Source organism: Bombus vosnesenskii, unplaced genomic scaffold (assembly GCF_011952255.1).
Source record: "Bombus vosnesenskii isolate JDL3184/JDL3185 unplaced genomic scaffold, Bvos_JDL3184-5_v1.1 scf7180000013434, whole genome shotgun sequence".
NCBI classification, from domain to species: domain Eukaryota; kingdom Metazoa; phylum Arthropoda; class Insecta; order Hymenoptera; family Apidae; genus Bombus; species Bombus vosnesenskii.
In genome coordinates, this window is record NW_022883048.1 from 79,628 (window position 1) to 104,125 (window position 24,498).

The window sequence follows — 24,498 nt, forward strand, 5'->3', positions numbered from 1 at the left end:
AGGGAATCTCAAACGTCCAAATTTGAATTTTAGTATCTTATAAAATTCTTAAAGTATTCGATGACCGAAAATAGTAACATTAACACATGTTGGACTTAATTGATAAAAATTTCCGGGCTAACCGTAAATATCAACTTAATTCTGCGTATAATGCGAGTCAAACTTGTAAAAGTTGTTTCCATAGGAAAACACCTTTCTTAATTAAGGGCAAGGATGTTACGTATTCACAATTTCAAATCATTTGGGGCAAATGCTGCATAGCGTTAATTATAAGAATAAATATAGTTACCATCTACGTGGCTGCAACAATGTAAATGCAAAATAAACTAAATTTCATTAAAATGTAAATCATTGAAACATTAATCTTTATGTAAAGGTTAAAAAGCTTTTAATAAAATAATACACACACACAGTTATTGCAAACTAAATATTTATTCTCATCCCACATCATCCATAAAACTGTACTTTTATATTTGTGACGCTACCTTAAAAAATTATATTGATATTGATCCAAAAATGTATATGTATTTCACGGTTTTTGATAAACTTTAAATGAGCTTCAATCCTTGCATTCCATTTACCAAAATTTTGTTAAATGTGTATCCATGCAGAATATGTAATATAAAACATTTTATGCAATATATGTTTTTATTTACAATAAATAAATTACATTTTTTTATCAGTAGGTCAACAGAGTCACAGAATCAGGAAGAAAACTAACGGCGACACTAGCAAAATGTTGGCATTCTTACATTTCATAAAAGCTGATGTTATATGTTTGTACATATATGTATATCTTATTAAGTCTCAATGCGGTCCCATTGCATTGTGATGTTCATCAACAGAAGCTTGGTCAACTTTGATTAAAATTTATTTTCGCTAATAAATTTTTTACACTTTAAGTATATCATAATTGTAGGAACTAATTACAAGAGTGTAAGATGAATATTTTCACATGAGTACAATTTAGCTAGATTATGTACTGGAAAAAAATGTTTATAAAATATCAGTTTGCCAACTGTTTGCAAGTGTTCGCAACTGTCAACACCCATTATAAAATTTCAATCATTTGTAAAAAGACATAGATTGTGTCAGAAATTCTTTAAATAAAGTGGTAGATAATAAATTTTGGAAGAATTTCCTTGTAAAACACAATTTGGTCAAAAATAATCCACAAATTGTAGGTTTGATCCTGCTTGTTCTTCATTTTTCAATGTCATCATTTTTTAATACTGAGTTTGGAAGGAGCCAAGCCAACTTCTTACAGGAGTTATACATATAGTAACAGTATACAGATCAAAGTATGTTATCACTTATAACACTTCTTTCTAAGGTTTTACTAAATTAAAAAGTGTTATTAAGCAGAATATTACGCAGAATCAATTTATTCCTTAGTATATAGATTAGCAAATTTTACAACTATTATTTTTAAAGAAAGGAAAACTATAATTATTATGAAAGTTTTAGCATTTATAGTAAGCTTCTTATGTAACAGTAACGTTACTTGCTTGTTAATGATACAAAAGTTGGAAGATTTTTAGAACTTTTTCATTATTAGAAGATATTAAGACCTTCCTCCAAAACGTTTTCTTGAAATTTCATTCCCTTTCGAATTTATAATAAGTAATTGCATAATATAAAGCAATATATTACTCTGATCCTTTCACCTGGAATATATATTATTTTTCAGGAAACATAGTTTTAAGACAATAATAAGATAGCTTGTGTGCATGTTGAAACAAATCAGTTAATTTCTGTTGTAATATTCTGATATAATAACCTTAACGATATACTAGTTATAAGTGATAAATGCCTTGTGCATGTTAAAGAATATTGCATGTACTAAGTACTTTAAAATTCTTTGTTTGTTGTATGCTATACTTCATATCCTACATTGTTTTAAAGTAACATTTACATCAATTTTTTCACATAATAAGTATTTAATTAAAGACGTTAGCAAACTTGAATTTCTCACATATAAAATTCATAAAAAATTTTCGTTCGCATATTAACAAAAAATAGATTTACATAAATATATATATAAATTATCTAAAAATATTTTCAAATAACGCTAGAAAAAATATGTTGTTTAACATATTTATAATGTTCTTTCCGAATAGAATACTTATCTTACATCAAATTTTTTCGTTTAGTGCAGCATATAAATGATAAAAAGTATAGATATTTATGATTCCCTAGGTCTAAATTAATAGATTTGATATGTAAGGGACTTTTTGTTGTTTAAAATACTCCATATTTTTACAAAAAACAATTATTTCGAAAATATATTGACAATAATATTTTGAAAGAACTATCTTAGTAATTTCATGTGAGATAGTTTAGAGATAAATATTACATTGTATGAAATTTGGCTTCAGCTGCATTCCAAAATATGTTTTCTCCATGAAATCTTCCTTTTAATATTTTTTTATCAAATATTATTTTCAATGCAAAAGTTATTTTTTGTTTATCATATTATTTCTTCCAAAATATAAACATCGTTGGCTTGGCATTGTGGACATACATACATGCACGCTTTAGAAATTCATACATGATTTAGTCGGTTTTCATTAGAATGGATATACACCAAATGCTATATTGATCTATGCTACATTGATATTGTTTGGCGACATTTCAAATGGACCTCAATGTACATGATTGTGCGGTCATTCGTCTCCTATTGTCTCAAGCACACATAGGTACAAATTGTGATAATCGATATCTGATTATGCAGTAGGAAAGACAAGTCGTGCTTGAGTGACATGTTAATAAAAACTGGGCTCTGCATATTATGTTAATAGTTATAAGATAGAATAGCTATCGCTCTTGGAAGGTATGTTACTTTTTAAATATCTTAAGCAAAATCAGAAAATCGGTTACCCAGAGTTTAATAATGATGATCTAGCCTGCAACATTTCGTTAAATTAAATCAAACTTATTAAAATATGCATATTAATTTTACTAGCTATTAAACAGAGTTAGAAATTACACAAATCATTATCATATCAATAATTGTTACAGTTTCAACATTCATGTATGTAGTCTTTATATTTAAATTTACTGAATTGACAATTCAAATATCTTTACTTAAGTGTATGTCTGTGTATAATTTCCTTTAAAGTTCAAATTAATCTTTTATTTTTTATCTTATGTGTTTTATTGTACTATTCAATTTATCATTTTAAACTTTAGTTCTTACGATGTTATTATAAAGTGAAAAAATTTAATTTTTGTTTATACTGATACATGTATATTATTCACTTAACATTATATAAATATTTAACAAGAATTTGAATATATGTCTGCAACTATGAAAATTTAATAAAATCAATAAATATATTTTTGTTACAAATAATTAATGGTAATAAAAAATGATTTCAAATAAAAGCTTGGAATATAATTATGATGATAAATATGCATTTATGAGAAAATTTAAAATGTTTTACCTAACTCTGTTTTAAAGGAGCAGAATATTTATAAATTTCAGAAATAATAGAAGAATAAAAGATATCTATAAATGAAGATCGTTAAAATTATAATTTGCGGGTAATCCGAATAACCGATTCTGTTCCCAATTATAAATTTCTTACAATTACATACAGTGAAGACTATAATAGGATTTCATTATATTATACATAAATATATACAAACACATCTTCTCTTATATCAACAATAATTCTCATAATTGATCATACTAATATCATATAAATATATGTATGTATATATATATATATGATTCATCTATCAATAATTAGATATAATATTAATTTTTAATATTAGAATACTCTTCAATGTTGAACGCAACAGTTGCACTTTACATACAGAATCACATATCAGTCCATTGCACCTCATGCTGACACAATACTACTGTATATAAATATTATATCTTTTACTAGATAAGAACTATACTTTTACGGGTTTACTCACCATTACCAATCGAAGGAAACTTTATAGAGATTTAAACCAGAATTTCTAACTTATGTTTTGGTCTTAAGATATAATAATTAAGAAGGATAACTTTTTAGTAATAAATTACTATTATTTTTACGAATGATGTAAATTATAATTTTCTACTTTAAAATAAATAGGAGTTTTTCAGTCTGAGTTCTTATTATTAGTGGTGTTATGTGATCCATACAAGTATACAAAATGAGCACTATATATGACGATATTCTATTTATTTGAGTTTCTTATTATAGTTAACATTTACTTTCAAACACTTATTAAACACATAATAAGGAGTGAAATATATATTATATTGTAAATTATGTCACATTAAGAATTCTGTAAAAAATATACGAGGAAAAGAACTATAAATTGATGTTTGTCTCAGAGGTTGTAGTGTACAATCAGAATTGTATCATATTATTGTTGAGAAATATGTTTTTAGGATACGTTAGGATTAAAAAGCAAAATGAAAGCAGGAGTTTTATACACATAAAATAAATCAGAAATATTTCGTACATACATAAGTAATCTTAGAACATAAACTGAAAGAATAAATATAATATGTAAATAAAAGTGAATAAATTTTTGTTTCTATATAGATGCATGTCATTTGTTTGATACGTATCTAACACAGTTATATAGAAATATGCTAAAATAATATACTAAATTATTCAATTGATAAGTGAATATAAAGCTCAAAGAAAGAAGACAAATAGACAAACAAGGTTTCATAAAATGATGAATATATATGAATGTTTGAATCAATAAAAGGAAACAGTGTTAAAAGATCTCATACTATGAGATACACATTTAGCAAATTTTAAAATTGTTAATTTTTAGTTTAAATAATTCGGCTTAACTATTTTTCATTCCATAAACTTCGTAACAAATAATAAAAATAACTTCTCCCCATATTTAAAACTATTTCAGAAGAAAAGTTTATAGAGGTTAAAATATGTTCGTAAAAAACGTAAATAAACGTAAACTATTTCAGAAGAAAAGTTTATAGAGGTTAAAATATGTTCGTAAAAAACATAAATAAACGTTTTGAATAAGAAATGTTTAATCAAAATTACGTTTAAAGTTAATTCTTCTTTCATCTGTATTGTATTATTCTGATTCGATTTTAGATGTAATCATAATATATAATATTCATGTTGTTATACAAATATTGTAAGTAATACCAAATATGTTCTTCAGTTTTTTAAAAATATGAATGACAATGAAAAAGCTGTTATGTGAACCATTATAAGAATATAAACAACACTCACTAAACATAGGTTTGCATTTCTTATTATCAATGAGTTAGAATATCCGCTTTACACTGTGATTGTATCTTCATGTATGTACCAAAATTTTAAAACAGAATTTTAATGGTTTATCCGTTATGCCATCTGAGAAAAGATTTTTCTAATCATAGAATTAAACGATATATTGAAATTATAATATTATAAATTTCTATATAAATATTTGGCACATTATTATTTTACTTGTACTCGTCACCCATTGGGAATTTTTTATCTGCTTTATAATAAGTGCACTTATTTCAATACAAATTTAAATTATATATATACAATACTTTATCTAAATGTAGTTTTCTGACATGAAATATTACATATAGACGTTTGTAACTATGAATATGCCAGTATATATCAATAAAAAATATAGTAATATCATAGTATGATAGTAATTCAGCCCAAATTTTTTTATAATGTTTAGTTACATAATTTTTATTTCTGAAAGAGAAAAGGAATCAAATCAATGGTGTTTAATGTTTCTTTCATTTTTGGGAATGGCATTTAGGTAAACCATTATACCTTCAATAATTTTTCAGTACATTTTGTATGACACATTTGATTATAAATCTGTACAATATATTTACTGTTATATTATGTACATACACGTATGACTATGTTAAATACAGATGACTTGGTTATTTGTGTACACTTAAAAAATTATTTTTAAAAGACTAAAGCAAGATAAAATGAATAATGCTACCTGTTTAAAATGGAAATACTACATTTTAATTTAAATCTATAAAGAAAAATTGTATAGTTCTAGACACATATTTCATACAAATGTACAGAAAATTTCTTGTCCACTGAACAGCAGATATTATTTATTTTAACCTTTTTACTTATTATGACAAATAATACGAAAAGCAAACTCTAATGAGGAAAGTATATAATATTCAATTAGAAAGGATTTTCTTATTGATAGTTGACAGATAATTAAAAATACACATATTGTTACTTTAGGAAGTAGTATCGATAAAAATGTTTAAAACATAAAAAAATCACTCTTTTGATGATGTGATTGGCTACACAGCAAATTTTGTTTATTAGAGTATCAAAAATAAAAAAGTAGCATTGTTAAGTATTCAATAATTTTGCTTTCAATTTCCGAAGTCAATTAATTTTTAACGTGCATTTAACTGTTTTATATTGCAAGGTATGCGTCTATTATACAGAGTGAGACAATAGTATAACTGAAACTGAAAGAATAAGGAATATGTTATGAAAAACAAAAGAGACACAATTGATTTTAGAAATTGCTTGAATACACAAATAATTAATCCTTCTATAGTTTCTGTTTGATATACGTGGGCATGTGCAAAAATCACGAGCTTGAATGTCTGACATTGGTAGAAAAGCAAAAAGAAGAACCCGGATTTGTACAAAAATTCGTTATATTACCAAACTACATCATCGTGTATCTTCAGTGATCGGAAATCTTTGATTGAAATCTAAATAGAAAATTATGTCGTATAAAACAATTAATAACGAAATAGGATAATAACTAACCCCAATCTATGTCCGATGAATTCCCAAAATAAATTTTTCTGAAAACGATATCTCGAATTAGAAATTTCATAGCATGTTTTTTATTTATCTTTTCACATATAATTCCTTCTTTTATCTTTGTACTATAGTATTATCCTGTTTGTACTCTGTATACTTCGACGCATTAAATAAATACACATTGAATAAATCAGAGTTTCATTATAATAGTAATTTTTTTCGATAATTTTTTGTTGTACATTACCACATTGTAGAATTTGTTTTTAATGTAATTAAATTGCTTTTTTTGGCATCTTGGAAGAAGATTGCTGCAATGTTTCATCACAATAATAAACGCTATTAGCTTGGTTAATGAAAATCTCTTGAAAAATTTCCTTCGAAAGGTGATGGTATTTTGTTATTACAGCTATATTTTATCTGTTACAGCAACGAATTCTTTGAAATTTCACCGCAGAATGTCTATAATTCGCTGCATTATTTTGGCACTACATACGTGTCTTCGATTGTTTGTCTATTGTGATTGTGATCTGTCTTGACTACGAGTTCGTCTGTAATTCATATCTGAGTATTCTCTTTCTCTCTACACTTGTGTATGTTCAAGCCCCTATCCCCTTGGGTATTTGTACTAGAATCTGATTTGATATTATGTTCAACGAAGCAATGTAACTCGTTCTTATAATTCGTTCATAGTAAACACTGTGCAAACTTGGCACTTATATAATTGTATATCTTCGTCCGGCTTTGTATCCTCTATGGAAAACGTAGGTTAATTCTGGCTTTCTTCCGCGCTATCCTCGTGCTTCTGTCGATTAAACTAAGAATTCCCAAGGTGGACACCGGACTTTGGATTTTCGTTTGCAATTGGCACATGATACGATCGATACATATTCGCGGTTGTCACTTTCACGCATGCTGTAGAATAGGCTCACCCTCATCGGACGAAGTTTCACCACCGCTGATCACTTGACTTGGAATTGTTTCAGACTCCCATTGACCTATTTTTGTAGGATCTTTTTCACAAAGTCTTTGAGCCAGCATCTGTTAAAACAGAGTAGTGTCAATTTTAGAGATAACTAACTAGCTGTTGCTCGCGACTTTGCTCTCGTAGAACCCGGGCAATTGATATTCTTTTTATTTATTTTTTGATATTCTAATGCCTTTACATAAGCTATATTTTTAGTTTTATTAAAACTAAAAAGGTTAATTGTATTAATTCTAGAAACTTTCAAATCTGGGCAAACTGACATATAATTGCTCGTGAGCAAAAGCTTTCTTGCCCTAAATCTATACTCGCATAACTACATTAATATTACAAAAAGTGCAAAAATATTTATTTGGCTTGAGGCAGAGGTGTTTCGGGACAATTGTGACTATCTTTTACGTGTTTTATTTACGAGACGAAGCTAAGGGCCAATTCTGATTCCGTAATGAAATCTGTTAGAAAGCAACTCCTACTTTTAAATATTCGCGGCCGCCAGAGAAGAGAGCGCGCGGTCGAGCAATCGATATAATTCGATCTCAATGGCATAATTTCATAGCATCGCATCCTGTCAACCCACCAAGCAACTGTGCGATTCCAGATTCAATGGCGTTTGTCACAGGACGAAATCGAATAACGGTGCGGTGCAAATCAACCTTAATCCGGCATATTTATTCATTTAGTAATTTAAGGACACTAACATTATGTTACAAAAAAAGAAACGAAAGTACAATAACTGATTAAGAGTTAAAGATTGTAACGCTGATCGTCTGAATTTATAGAAAGGAACAGAACAGAGATCTACTCGATCCGTGGAAATACATATTCATATATTTACATAATTGCATATTCTGGTGACGGAATCGCCAAATTTAAGATCACTCGTGAAGAAGTGGACGAGGAAGATCAGAGTATTGCATAAGGAACGTGAACAAGCATCGAAATTAATAAGTTGAACTAACGAAGGACTATAAACGAGGTTATTGATGACTTTACGTAAAAGAAGAATGTTAGCATATTCATCATTATATAGAGTACGGGGTCGTAGTTGTGGCGACGACTGTGAATTGGACAAGTGCGCATAATGCAAAGCGCAGGAATTTGCGCAGTGTCGTATTTATGCTCACTACTCGGTTCCCCGAGGAGTACGCATAATAAAATGTAGCCTGTGTCCATCCGGTGAAAATGTACTTTCCAACGGTTAAAGAATTGTGCAAATCGGTTGAACAGTTTCTGAGATATCTCGAATGCACACAAAGAGACCCTCTCTCTTTATAATATCAATGTAGATAATTATTTCAAGTTATTGCATGTTTAGATGAAATGAAATTAATCAAAGTCTTTTATCGTTTATTTTGTCTATATACTCTAACGCATTCCACATTTTCCTAATATATTTTTTACATTAAACATTTCTCTTTTATTTGAATTCAAATTTGCTATCTATATGTACAATAAGGATAATTTCATAATTATACTATGAGAGTATTTTTTTAGCGAAATGCAAATTTTTATAAATTTTTTACTGCATTAAATAAAATATTACGTATAAATATGAAATTTTGAAGAACTTTTTAACGTATCTGAACTTACCTGAAGACTAGAAAGACTATTATCACAGTCGGTAGTATCAATATCATTCAAATTGACACCAGATCTTTCCATCTCAGCGTACGTTCCAAAGGGCAATTTTCCTAAACATTCTAATTTCATAATGTGCATTTTGCTACGCAAATGCTTCGCCAAGTGACCATGTATTCTGAATGCTATTTTGCAGTCTGTACATTTAAATGGCCTTGGATTGCTGGTGGTCGCTGCTCCGAACGTGGAAGTCATACTAACCTGTAATCAAACAAATTCGAAAATTCAGTTCACGTCTAGAATATCAAAAAATATGCATGCATATCGCATTTAAACACGAGATTTGATGAACTCTAGAATTAGGAAAATTTCATTCTATCTTCTATCCTAACCAAACTCCGATAAATTCAGTTCACTTTCATCGTATACAACTTTTTTGCTTCTATTAGTTTAATCATCTTTAAACGTTACCGTAAAATTTCGTTTCTTTCAGTCATATTCCATTGCTATGATAATACAACAATTAACTTTGTTCGATTAAAATATTGGATACATTATGGAAATGTAAATAATGAATAACGAATCATACTATATTACCATTCAGTCGAACGATCGAAGTCAATATAAGGTACGCTCCTGAAGTTAATATCGAATTATAAGGGAATAATTTTTAAATTTGTCTGGAAATTTAACTGAATAAAAAATATATAAATAAAACGCGTTCTTATTTATATCACATGATCACGTCAATTTATTTTAGAAAAACGGGTGCGACATACAGATGAAGTTCTATGCGCACGATATATTTCAATATAAATGTCAATGCCTCAAATTTCTAGTAATAGAATAATGAAAGAGGAGAAAAGTAAAAACAATCATAATCGGCACATCCGGGATTCTAATGTTAGTGGCTGTCAGAAGTTTGTATGGTTTTCCAAGCATGATAATTTTAAGAATAAACATCTAGGAACAATAATTATTTTAATTTAAATGTATTTACTCTGAATGAGGTAAAACTGTGCTTATTTATAATGCAAGTTCAGTCTGGGCACGTAATTTTCCTCTAGCGAAAGTTATACCGCGTCTAACGCAGTTAGTCGTATATGTTTGTTTCACGATTCACAACTTAACTTGAAATCAAACCAAATTCAGAAAATCTAAAAAGTTTATAACGTAGTCGGAAATAACATCATGACGGAAGATTCGGAACAAAAAATGATTCAAGATATTTATATAAATTAATAATGAAATAAATAGTAAGAATAATAAAGATTATTAATTTATATTTTAATTTCTCTTTAGTATAGTGATTAGTTTAGTATAGTAAATATATACAATTTAGTATAGTAAATAGGAATATAATAATTTATCAGAAAATGGATTAGTATGATTTGTTGTTAGGAAAACAACAGTTTTATGTGATCAAAATTATTAATGTTGAATACTTGTAGGATGAAAAGTGAAATGACAATTGCAATCATATATGAAGAATATTTCATAAACGTATAAAAATAGTTGAAAATTGTTTTTATAAAAGCGTTTCGAATCACGCTAACTTATGATTTGCTATGCGTCGAAAATACGTCATATAATGCGTCTTTAAATACGTCCTAAAAAATGTTATTATATTATAAATAGAAAGATATGCATTTGAAAAAAAAAACACCTTAAAATTTCCTTCATTATTGCAGAAAAACTCCGTAGGAACCTCTGTAGAAACAATTTTTGTATAGCTTTATTGATTTACTAAATATTTAATCATTCTGATTGTAAGTTAACTCACTTATTGTACGTTGCACGTGCATGTGCACGTATCTTCACAGAGAACAGTAAATAATTCGCCCCTTAACCGCAAGATTTTATTCGTCTTTAATTTAATAAAATAAATTTACTTCGTCATGAGTAGATTTGTAAACGATTTGTAAATCAGTCCAATGTAGTACACTTGTAAGTTCAATTCATTACAACACGAAAAAATATAACGAATAAATAGAAACTTTATATTTATTTCAGGCTACGTTGCTGTACGAGGATTGTTTAAGGAAAGTATTCAACCATTCTGAATATGTATATCTCGAGAGCAGATTGTGTGAGTTTGATGTAACTAAACAACCATCTGAAACGAATGTCACTATGTGTATGTGAACAGCCATTCTTAGCGAGGCCACTCAATATTCAATTGATAATGTTACATCGCTGAGTGAGTTTATGTTTTGTGTGTCTGTTGCTACATTTACAATGACTAAGCGAGTAAGTTTTACCTTTCAAATGTCAGTTTCAACAAACAAAAGTTTGCACAAATGATAAAACACTATATCATCTACTTACGTCTGTTAATCCTTCTATGTCCCAGATTTGGCACTGTGTCATTTATAATCAACAGTCGAAAATTGTAAAACTTACTCGCTTAAATGCGAGGATCACAAAAATATGAACTCACTGAATAGCGTAACGTACATTGCCAATTGGATAACTATAGAAGAATTTACATATACACTGGATGATTTGTTTCAAATAGTCGTTAAGTTATATCAGTTTCATTCGGTTTCGAAATATTTAAAACGGCTGGATGTTTTTGAAATAATTCTTGCAACCAAGTATATTATAACGTAATCACTGTATCCGGTGGACGATCTTATAAATTTTCAACCAATAAATAAGTGATATATGTAAATACTTGTGAGGCAATTTTCAGTCATAAAATTTAGATTTCTTCCATTTATTTTTGTTATTAAAAAATTGCTTATAAAGAAATAATTAAATAAATGACCATCTACAATTTGAATCACATTCAACTGCTTCAATGGTAATATTTGTTTGCATCTCCTAGGAAAACCATACCAGTTGTTAACGACGTTCTATAAATTTACCGGTAGATATCCCCGTATAAAGCGTTCCTTTTAATGCGGGACGTGCCCCTACGTTATACAGGGATCCACTGTAATTATATTAATAATTAAAGGCCGAAAATCAAGTAATTAATCAAGTAATTAACTCGATATCATTAGATAGTTTATTATCCTAAATGAAATATGTAATATTTAAATATAAAAAGTTGATTACCTTATTGTGGTGAGAAACAGATCTTTCGTGCTTTGTCAAATGACCCTTGGTTCGAAAAGAAACCGCGCAACTTTCGCATCTAAATGGTCTCTCGAAGTAATGAATGTTGATATGCAACCGTAACTGACTAGGTTTGCTGAACACCTTGTTACAAATTCCACAGACGCTTCTCCCATCTTCAGTCACACTGTAACTACATTCAGTAGACTCAGTTCTTTCAACGAAAACTGCTTTAGCATCGAATGTGACAAAGGATTATCAACAAATCGAACATTTTGTAATTGTACCACTTTCCTATAACCTTGAATTTCTATAAATTGTAGGGAAATGGAGCTAATTCCTTATTTGCATTATCAATATATATTCTGCGGATAATAACTCTTTTTACAATGTATCGTTACAATTGTATTGAAAATGGATGAAAAACGAGGAATATCTGATAGTTTTATTAAACCTTACATATGTATTTTATTTTTCATTTATTTATCGTACTTCCCATGTTATGTACGGGAACTTTATGCGTTTTGTTACTATTGATGTAATGCAAACATATACTATCCAGAAATAGTACAAGTAAAAAGAATGGCGATGTTCCTTATTTGCTCGATAGTTTATGTTTTTAACTTATATGTCAAATCTTTAATGTTATTCTACGTGGATATCTATGCTTTGGAACTCTTTGCGATCTTGTTTGACAGGTCTGTCAATCCCTTATCATGGGCAAACGCATCATCATCCTGTACTAATCGTATTTTAAATAAAAAGAATCATATTAATAACTTTTAATAAAATTTGAGATGTCTTTGTCTTTCAGTATTTATATTGTACAATGATGAGATCAGGTTAATTTCTTAACAATTCCTTATTAGACAAAGAAAGATGATTTGCAGCGTAAGTGTTAATTACTCCTAAATCTGACATCGTTGAGTAATCAATAATCACAATCGTTTATTTCTGACTAAATGACTTAATTTTCCATTTCATTTCAATTAGTCACTACTGGTCTTTATCACGTAAAAATACAAAACAGGAGTTAAGAAATACTTAAGAAGATTAAGTAATTGAAATGATTGTGGGTCATCGAATGATGCCAGTTAAAGTTAAGGAACTCGTGAGGTGTTATTACCACTCAATTAAAACTAACATGTGAAATATCGCTCACCTGACATAATTAGGTGCAGGTCCATTCGAGGGCTGCAAGAACTCAGCTTGTGGTTTAGTGGTTGCAGCGTTAGGCGAGGGCGATCTAAAACCGGGTCCCCCGACAACCATTTTCCGCGCAACCGTATGTTTCATGCTCTCTGCTATTTCTTTTTCTCTGTGAATCGATTCGATATCGAACGACCGTCGATCTATGACGATATTGTTCTGATAAATTTTCTCTCTGATTTCCATCTTGATATCTTCAGTGGTATGCTTCGATACGTGCTTAATCCTGGAATCTATCATAGTCATTTGTATCTTGCTAGGATCGTTATAAATCGTTACTGGACTAGTCTCTAATTCAGCGTTTCTTGATTTCGGAGATGATTGTTCCGGGTAAATGTCCCTCTCTCTCGGTTGCTTTTCCATCTTCGTATTTCCTACTCGGTATTGTTGTTTAATTTTACTATCCATAACGTGTCGTTCAGTGAGATATGCTTGCAACATATGCCCCTCGGCATCCGGTTTCCACTCTCTTCCTTGTATCGGTAGTCTTTCCATCGTTTGAACGATCGTTTGTAACAGTACCGGTTCCGAAACGGGAGTTAAAATATCTGCTGGCTTGGCTCTTTGCGGTATGGAAGAGGGCAACGGCTGTAGGGCTGGTTTCGTCGTGAGATCCATAGGCTGTGCCAAAGTATTTCGCGAGTCGGTATCGACTCCGTTCACCTCGATGTCGGAACTTTCTTTTTTCGATGATTGAATCACGGTCGTCCTCGATTCTTCCGGAGCGGTTCGGCTCGAGGGGAAATAGTATCGATGGGACAATTCGTTTCGAACGAGAGTAGTTTCTTGCGTGGTGACAGTTTGACTGCTCAAGCAGACGTTGTTGCTTATCGCGGTAGATGATACGTTCGCGGACCTGGAGGTCGTTGGGAAAGTTAGAGTGTAAGGGTAAGTTGTCGGTCTTCCAGACGGTAGAAGCCCTGGAAATCTGTTTGTATTACGTTGCGATAGACTTAGCAAACTCTGTGCAGCTTCTTGCTCCTCGCTTCCGGATTCTTCACTCTCCTCTCCATCGCTTTCTTCCTCCTCTTCCGAGGATTCCTCGGTATTTCCACCTGCAGCCAACCGGGCGATAGCTTCTTTATCGATATTTTCATCACAGACCGTCGTAGGTACCGGAACAACGCCGAGCTCGACGCACTTCTTGTAATGAGCTTTCGATTTCATATGTTTCGTCAGGTTGCCTTTGGTTTTAAAGCTGCGCGTGAAAGAAGAAGAAATATTTGTAAATATTCATAACGTATAATTGTATAAGTTATAATATACAGAATGATACACGTAACTAAGGTCACTACTACTAATAATATTGCAAATAATAATCTGAGCGTGTTGCTTCGTCAGGAAGTATACGATACATCATCCGATTTTTCCTATCACTTGCATTTATTAAAATTCCCATGTCATCCTCAACCTTTCTTAAATGAAATTCAAATTCTTCTTTATAACGAAAATTATGAATAACATTAAAAAAAGAATAATAATATGTATTAAAATGGCTATTAAACGACTGTCAAACGCGCTAAAGTTTAAGTGAGCTCTTGACTCGTACATGTAAATGTATCTTTCATTATAAATAAGAATTTAACTTCTATTTGAAAAGTCGAAGATGACTAAAATGTCGAAAAATAAAAGTGATAGAAGAAAATCGAATAGTTCGCTATTAATCCATGTAGCATTCATCCGAAAAAATTTTCGATAAAGTCATTGTTTTCAAAGTTATTCTAGTGGTTCTAATTAAGTGTCTCGCTTTAAATAATATTTGGAACAATTGTAGTATAAATATCGATTTGTTAAAAATAGCATTTCGAGCATATAAAATAACACTTCGTTTGAAACTGCAATTTTGCTACAAAACTTCAAATTAAAATTCCCTGAAATAACAAAGTTATACCGTTCCAAGTCAGCCATATATATTCGTATACACGTATGAACCGTACTTAGTAGTTATGAGTGTTTTTCTCAGAATATCATTTCATGAAATAGTGTCATAGTTAGTTCATGAATACTAGAAATACGTATTTTAAAAAAGATAATTAAGAATTGCGAGAGCAACCTGCGATTCTTTACAAAAAATAAATATTTAAAAAAAGAAAAAGTGGATTAAATCTAATATCTCTGCGTTATTATTAAACGTTAGGCATAAGTATGCTGTCTTAAAAGATAAAAAGTTTACTTTAAAATCATTTACTTTCATCGGAAAGCATGTCGAAAATAGTTGTAGTTCATGATTTTAAGACCTCAGTTCGTTTGACATTGTGCAATAACAGTTTTGATAAAACTTTCGCATCGTAATCCTCATTATCGTTTCTAATATATACCATACACACATGCAGAAATATTAGAATTAATAAAGCAGATCAAAATAGAAGGGAGCGTTACTTGTTGCATGCCACATAATTAAATACTGCATATTTAAAAAAATAGAGCTATATTTTATTCTAAGAAATCGCAATCCTTTCAAACATTTTTAGTTTTTTTTCTATTATTTTGTATTTAAACATAGAAATTAGTAAATGAAAAACATATTTCACAAAATATTTGGAATTTTTGAACATGTTTATATTGCCACCAGGTACTGCCAATCAGATATTCATCAGTAATGCGAAGATTAAATATGAATAAAATGTGTATGCATTTCTAATAGATTTCCAATAAAATTTTTCAAATAATTAGTTCTCTTTGGCAATAAATTGTAATTCCTATGTCAATGTAATAATTTTAGTAAAAGCCTGTATGCAGTTTATGTTATTTTTTTCAAATTTTTCAACGACGTTAACATGATTATCTGTTCAAGTTTTATCTCGTAAGGTTCATAACTTAATACATACAACATAACTTATATGTAGATAAATATATGTAACAGATATAAAAAAGATAATGAAAAATAATGGAAAGATATAATATGCTATTAATAAATATTACTATTATTCTTCCTCGTCCCATTTCTTGTGTGTATGTGTTGTTATCCTTTGTGTATAATGTTTGTGTTATACAGTATCATGATGTAAATTAAGCAGGTTTCCTTTCCTCCTTTCTTGATGAATATTAACGTCTGAATATGTATATCGTTTGTTACATGTATTTATTTTATCCGCATGTATAGAGTGATTCATAAAAGTATGTCTATACTTTCGGGAGTGAATCTACACTAAAATAACATGTATAGCTCCTATGTGCCTTGGTTTTCGAGCTAGAGATGATCGAAGAAAATATTCAAAATCCACCTCGCGCCTCGACACATGTTTTGGAATCAAACATATTCTAATCAAACATGTTCGTATTATGATATGATAATTTATTATCTCTTTTCTATTGAATCCCGCTTGGTCAACAAACAACATGAAACATGGCAAAGCAGGATTTTCAGAATATTGTCTTGGGAACAATTCGCAAAATGATTCTTCGCAAAATGAAGACATATTCTGCTGTATATAGTCCAATGTCAAGCCGTGCAGAAACGTGTACCGCGGTAGTTTTTTTAATTTACTGTAACTCGAAAACTGTGATACATAAGACAAACATACAAGATGTTCTAAACTTAAACAGATGTGTTAAACAGATGCTAAACTGCGGGGGTATAATCTATAGGCAAAAAGACGAAAGAAATGTTATATAAAGTTTGTCAATAAACGATTTGTTTCAGAATTATAAAGAAATGCATGAAATAAGTAACGACGCACGCAGTTTATTGAAACTGAGCAATATCCTCCGGATCAAATGTTCATTGATGAGCTTGTATCCGAAGACAAGGACAACATTTTGAAATGAGAAAATAAAAGTACACGACAATCGTTTTTGTCATATTGCATATGATATTTTCCAACTATCAACGACACAGAATTGTTAACACGTGATACAGTCAATTTCTGTGTAGTGCGATGCGTCGTTATCTATTGCAATTTTTGTTTATAACTGTGTAACAAAGTATTTATTGACAAACTTGTGTCCAACTTTCCTTCTTTCCTTGTGTCCTTCTTTCTTTCGCCTGTAAATTAAGTCCTTACTGTTTGGCCATTTAAGTTTGGGGCAGCCTACAGGTATAAACATACATTCATATGAAAGTTTTTTATTTATTTTAAGGTGTAGATTTATTCCCTGAAGTATAGACATGCATTTATGAATCATATATATTCTTGGATGTGGATGAGCACTTGCAAGGAAGGTACGAACGTTTACGCTATATAATTGATATTGTCGTGCAAATACTTGGTGTACAGCCTTTACTATAGTATTGTTTCTGTCTGTATAATCTTTTTCGGCGAGTAATCTGCAGCTATCTATATTCTATTGTTTTTCTGCAGTGGTAACATTTTTTGCATGCGTTATATCAATGGTCTCTTTTATTATGTGTTGTATTTTCTGTGGTTTCTCGTATTTTCATGCATTGTCACGACTGTCATGACAGTATTTCTTTTGTTTCTACGAAGAATTGTCTTAAACCATTTTATGAGCCACTTATATAGAAGTACAGTGGAATCAGTACAACGTGTTCCCCTCTATAACTTGGATTCGTCTAACGTTACACTCATAGTTCATATACAGGGTGTGCCACATTTTAATGTACAATATTTAATTGTTTTGTAAGGAAAGTTCATTGTGCTCTGTAACTAAAAACAAGACTAAAATGTCGTGTAGCATAAAGATCGCATATGCTTCATTAAGTTATAAGAAACTTACAACGAAAGTGTAAAATGCGACGAGTGTACGTTAACATTCTTTTTCTCGATTTAACAGAGGATAAGGCAATATATATGTATAATATTCATGGTAAGTGTTGATATATGGCATACATGACATACATGAGAGCGTATTTTGTACATGTATTTTGGTTTAGGTATGTTTATTGTTTATTGTATGGTTTTACTATACGACAAAAAAAGCACGCTATTGCATTTTAGTTTCGTCCAGGCTTGTGAAATAAGAGTTGAGGGTTCCCAAAGCTGCACGTGCAGAAGTTAAACAAAACAAGTCAATATCAACTTCGCATTAATAAAGGCGATCGATACTTTGAAATATCTCGAAAGGGCTTGGTCCTATCAAAAAAATGTTTGAACAAAAGTTGTTGGTTTGTTTCAAAGGAAGCATTATTATTGCCAATTACTTTTCTGTAGATCGATCAGTAGGCCTTTTTGAGGGTCAACTCCATTTTTGTAAATCGAACCATGTACTTTTTGATACATTAATCGAACCATCTCCGCATTCCCTGTAAAAGGTATTAGACTTATCTATGCTGAAAAATCACTAATTTAGCAAATATTTTAACTTGAATTTGTCAAATTTATCATACGAAATGCAAAGACAAGGTAAACGCAAGAATACAGTTTCGTGTCTTTCCTTGGTTCCAAACATCCTCTATATTATATAGCTTTACGTGCCATATTTTTGTTAAAACTTCTTAAGGAAACATTTATGAACTTTTTACTACGTGACATTTTAGTCATGTTTTTAGCTATACAACACATTGGCAAAATTTATACACTAAACTACGGGTACCCTGTATAATGCATACATATGTACATGTGGTTGGTATAAATAACGCATGTTATCGTGTACAGCGCATATAACGCTGTTTCCTATAACGCGGAACGTATCCTCCGCGTTAAACGGTGGTCCACCGTACTTGTCTATATTTGGATCTTATATAATATCGTGGCGTTCGCCGTTTAGGTACTGCCTTTTTACTCTTTTATCTTTCTCGTGCCTTATCACGCGCATGCGTTTCTGTGTATATGTTCTTGTACACTTCTTTTTCTTTTAGACTGAGCAATATATTTGTATTAAATCAGTCCGATTAAACAAGTTTCTGTTGTACGTGCTATTGTGAAAGTAGTTTTATATCTATTCAGGTAGCTGTGTAACTTTACGATTCTTTCGTAGCCATACCTTTTCTCAATAGTGTTTGGCATCGACTGCACGATAGTAATATTTGTCTTTTCTCTTTTTTTTCTATTACATTTTGGTAGAATTGTCTATAATTTCTATTGAATTATACGTTTTGTATTTCTTTTCCATTTTATCTTTTATACTTTATTATTATTATTATTGTTGTTATTATTATTATATATGAAATAAAGAAACGTTTGATTTTGCAATGTATTCAAATAAACAAATATAGATATTGAAAGAAATAAAAGAAAGAAGATTCGTTAAAAACGACTTACCTAAAAGCGCAATGTTTACACGTGTACGGCCTTACGTCCGTGTGCGTTCTGATATGTTTCTTTAACATGGATGGCTTTTTACAACGAATGCCGCATTCCTCGCAAACGTATCGGCCTCGACCTTACATAATAAAGAAATAAGTTGAAACCGCTAACCAGCACATAATATGCTATTTACGAAAAAGATATATGTCTCAATAGACGCACACATAAATGCAAATATTAGTTGTGTGTCGTATACCTATACCTTTAACGTGACAATATATATGAGAATACATATATTGGGGCGGAAATCATAGTACAAGCGGATAATTTCACGCAAAGAAATAAGGCGAAAATTTGATATAACATTTTTATCAGAGACTTTGACTTCGAGAGAAACTCGAGTTTGAACTACGTATGAGAATATGTCAAAAACGAAGAACAACATTTTTCATAAGGTGTTTCGTTCTTTTTTTTCTTTGAGGAAAACAAATTTAAAAATCGTGCGCGTTTCAGATTAGTTCGTAATTAACTTTTACATGAGCAAATATTATATTACATTTTTTACTTATTTTCACATCTACAATAATTTCGTATTGAATGTTTATTCATACGAAATCTGTACTTGTTAGTTAGCCACGTTAAAGTATATTTGACAAATTCTCAAGTTTGATTTTATCAGAAACGGTGCGTCACGTGACAAAATTTTATTTCATATTTTCGACTCATTTTTTCATGTAGAATTACCCCGTGTCCGATTGTACTATGATTTCTCACTCATCCTGTGCAATGCGTGATAATATTTCGCTTTTTTTTTTGTCTCAGTGCTATACGGAAATTTAGCAAACTATAAAAATAGTATTAAAATAACAACTTTTGTATAGTTTTACACTCGCTAGCAATTTCACCCTTCGCCCTTTCTTCTAATACTTCAGTCTCTTAAATTTTGTACTCTTTCTTCTATTACTCGTTAGAGACATATTACGTATAGTGACTACAGAAAGTATTTGTACACCATTGAATTTATACATTAATTGTATATTATATTACACAGTAATTAACCAGATCCGACTATAATACATTTCACATCATTTGGTAGTACCTTCGTATGATTATAAAAGCTTGACAGTATGTAAATGGAATGTAAAATCTAATAAAAAGACGCTCCATTGGAAAATAAGGTACGTACAAATACTTTTCGTACCCTCTGTCTGTAGATATAAACATACCTGACTGGCTTACTAATTGACTTATTGCATACTGAAAAGAAATTCGCATATTCGTTTTTTGGTACGTTCCAATTTCTCTGAATATCAAACGTAAACAGATAAGTGAAGATGTTGAAAATACAAAGAGAGACAGGTGTTGGATTGCGCATAAAGTCAGTACTGGAGTCGAAAGCAAGGCAGCGTGTGTAAAAACATGTTATATCTTTACCTCTGCCCCTGACATATGTATAGTCCTCGTTGCTTTCAAATCCTCCGTCGAATATCTTAACTCTTTTCGCTTTTTCTTGCATATCGCTATCCAAACCGCTATCGGAACTAGTTGGGGTGGTCGGTCTTTCCGAGGAATGCGTCAAAATGTCCTCCTGTTTTTTCCAGGCGGTCGTATAATTAAGCGGTCTGTGCCTTGAATCGTAATGCGCCATATCAACGTCAGATGGTACTTCTTTGCATATCTTCCAATTCGAGTACATAGATAAGCCGTGTTGCTGTGTCACATACATCGGCTGTGGTCTATTCAGAGTGCAGTAAAATACTCTGGTTGAACATTTCAGGCCAAGATATGTATACGCGTGACCGTTCAAATAAAGCTGCCCGTAGGATTTCTTCGGCCGAGGGGTTTCTGGGCTTATGAGCGGAAGCGTGTTTGCCGTAGGAGTGATACCATGATGCTTCTTAGGCGTGAACGTGCCTGGCTTTAGTGGCAACGAAGTCGGCCTCAAGAACTTGAGGCGAAGTCTCGTCGAGGTCTCGGTAACGCTAGGAACTTTTGGGCTCGTTAATCCGATCTTCAAAACATCGTTGCCAGGAGTTTTGAAGCCGAGCTTGGGGTCCTTTGCCGGGCTGGCGAGATCCAATGGCTGGCCTATCATCGAGACGTGTCCATTGGACATCGGCTCTGGAATTCCAGCTATTGGCGTTTGTATCTTGGTGGCGTTGGTATTTGTACTTGGCGTTTGTATTTTCACCGGACTGGCGAGATCTAAGGGTTGAGGGACTATGTGGAGGCCAGGCAATCCTGGTATCACCTTGTATCCGGCTTCATCGGTGGCTAAACTCGTGGATATGTCTATGGCTGGCGTCAGGGTGTGTGGTCCAGGCATGCCAGGAACATAAGGTATAACTTTACCACCGTGAAGGATATTCGTGATTCCCGGTTGAGGCAAAGTCAGCGGGTTATAGGCAGTGATACTGGTCAGAGGATTTAAGTTCGGCTCTAGATAACTGTAGCACGACATGTTGGGTGCTATATTCGAGGTTGATATGTTCGGTATGATCGGCGCCAACATTTTCGGAGTGTTGGGCAAAGATATGGAGGAACTAGGCGTGCTGGCCGCCGTACGCGGTGGTTTGTGTACCATCGTGCCTCCCGAGTGCAGACCCGATCTAACCACGATCGAAGCGGTCTCCGAAGTAACGCACTTGCTGCTCACGATCTGCTCGCTCGTAGGAGAATTGGTTTGTCGCGGCTCGATTCTCATCGTCTTCGTTTCACCGGTATTGTCCAATATCCTGACTTCCCCGCCGAACATTTGCAACGAGTTTGGTCGTGGATACTTGCTTAGCTCCTCGAGAGATCGTAACGTGGTTGGTACGGGGTCCGATCTCTGTTTCTTCATGGGTGGGGCGTACGCGTCGACGAGCCTCGTATTGCCCAACAGAGGCCCGGGAGAGGGAAGGGGTTGCAAGGTGCTGTAATATTCGGAAGACTTGGAATCAAAATCCGACTCTCTTTTCTCCATTTCCAACTGATAATCTCTTCGAGGACTCACGCTGCCTTTGCAGTAGTACTTACGATGAACGTCGAGATTATCGATACTTGAGTAAGGGATATTGCAGGAAGGGCAAAAATAGCTCTCGTATTCCGTCGTTCCCTCTTGATTCGAGTTTTGATTTTTCAATAGGAGATCCTTGATTATCGAACTTTCCGGACCGTTCGAATAATCTTTACTTTCTTGCACAAAGCTCTCACTGTAACATCGTTTTCTCGAAGATTCCTCCGCGGATGAGAGATTCAACGGCTGATCGGTGGATTGTTTCGTTTCCACGAGGCTTTGCTGTCTTTGAATCAGTTTGTGCAGTCGCGGATCTACCGCATCGACGATCGCTTGGTTGTCGGTAATAATTTTATCAATATGTTCCTGTACTTGCTCTGGGTTTGGTTTCGGCGTGGTTGTAGCGGCTGTCGAGGAAGAACTGTTCGTGGAAGAAATGGAGGAAAGGGAAGACGTTTCGATATCGTTGTTGACACACTGGAGGGCCGTGTGAAATTTTGGCTTGTAGATTTTCCCCGTTTTAATCGTTTTTACACTAACTGAAGTCGAAGTGGGCGTCGATGACGGAGGGGGTGGTGGTGTGCCGGTTCCGTTGCTCGCACTGTCGGACAAGCTTATGTCCGAGTCCTCCGATACCTGTGAAATGATCGAATGTCTTTACGTCACATATTTTCTCACTCAAATCTTACTTCTAAGTTAAAAAACGAGTGTTAAAGCTGCACCCGCGATCTTAAATACGCGCCGATTATCAAGCTTTTCCGAACTTTGTAAGAAAATATAATTAATCGTTCCTTTAGTTTTTAAATGAAACGGCACGTTACGTATTTTGATGACTTTGTATCGGATTAAGCCTCACAATCCTAACAGCTCGCGTCGTACTATAACGTATATTCTATCTATCGCGATTCGAAAATCCTGTATGCGAGGAAGTGAGAAAGTGAAATAGGAAACGTACTTTGCTGGCATCACCACCCTCCATCTTAAGGGCGTGAGCACGGGATCTGCAGTGCTTGTAGAGATTCGACTTGGTCTTGAACGCGAATCCGCAAGGAACGCAAGGATACGGCCTCTCGTTGGTGTGAGCTCGGATGTGTTTTTGCAGGACGCTCGGTTTCGCGCACGACAGTCTGCAATAAGGACACACGTAGCCGTTTTTCCTCGATTCGGTCGGTTCTCCGTCCGCGGGTTCCGCAGAGATCTCGATCTTGATCGGATCTTTCGGCGACTCTCTGGCGTCCTTGGCCGACTCCTTCCTTTTAGTTGTCTCTGGAGAACCGTTGCTGACCACGGCGTCCTCCTTGGGCTCCACTTGCGGCGTAACCTCGGTCGTCGCCATCTTCTTGAACTTCTTGTGCAAGTATTTCGGCTCGCCATCGTTATTGTTATTGTTGTTGTTGTTGTTGTTGTTGGTGTTGTTATTGTTGTTGTTGTTTGCTAACTGTGGGTCTGTCATCGCCACAGTGTGAGTCTCTGCAGAGAGGAAAATGAAAATTCGGTAAGAAAATTGATTTGGTGTTTCGCTCGAAACATGTTATCAATTACGAATAAAGTTTGCCTTCTCTCATCAAAGTATTCATTTCGAATGTTTTGAGCACATGTACATAAAATAATAGCCATTAAAATTAGAAATGACGAAAAAATATGAGATATTGTTAAAAACCTAACCAAACCGCGCGAGGCACGCAAACGCGGGAAGAAAGATATATTGTTTGTTTGGGTCCGATACTCCATCGTGATTCAGCTAGATTGTTCCGAGAATCGTCTTACGAGGAA

General features: G+C 32.6%; 1 protein-coding gene across 2 annotated transcripts; it reads right to left on the bottom strand.

The window, feature by feature from the left end:
- Positions 1–413: 413 nt before the first annotated feature.
- On the bottom strand, positions 414–24,215 carry LOC117238131 (transcription factor HIVEP3). 2 transcript variants are annotated; one of them, XM_033502780.1, is made up of 7 exons: positions 23,681–24,215; positions 21,162–23,361; positions 19,743–19,863; positions 13,535–14,779; positions 12,373–12,565; positions 9,322–9,570; positions 414–7,787 (listed from the first exon to the last, which is right to left on the bottom strand). In XM_033502780.1, exons 1-7 carry the CDS (start codon positions 24,176–24,178, stop codon positions 7,653–7,655), a joined length of 4,641 nt encoding a protein of 1,546 aa, XP_033358671.1. In that variant the 5' UTR covers positions 24,179–24,215; the 3' UTR covers positions 414–7,652. The 2 variants fall into 2 exon arrangements, with proteins under 2 accessions (XP_033358671.1, XP_033358672.1); XM_033502781.1 differs by lacking the exons at positions 414–7,787; positions 12,373–12,565 and having other exon boundaries at positions 9,437–9,570.
- Positions 24,216–24,498: the final 283 nt, after the last annotated feature.

Bases quoted from the DNA above. Each gene is read 5' to 3' on its own strand.
- LOC117238131 (XM_033502780.1), bottom strand. From the start codon at position 24,178: ATGACAGACCCACAGTTAGCAAACAACAACAACAATAACAACACCAAC. The intron at 19,864-21,161 runs GTAAAGATATAA...TTATTATGTAAG, and splicing joins TACATATGTCAGGGGCAGAG to GTCGAGGCCGATACGTTTGC. The intron at 12,566-13,534 runs GTGAGCGATATT...TACTGAATGTAG, and splicing joins CCTGCACCTAATTATGTCAG to TTACAGTGTGACTGAAGATG.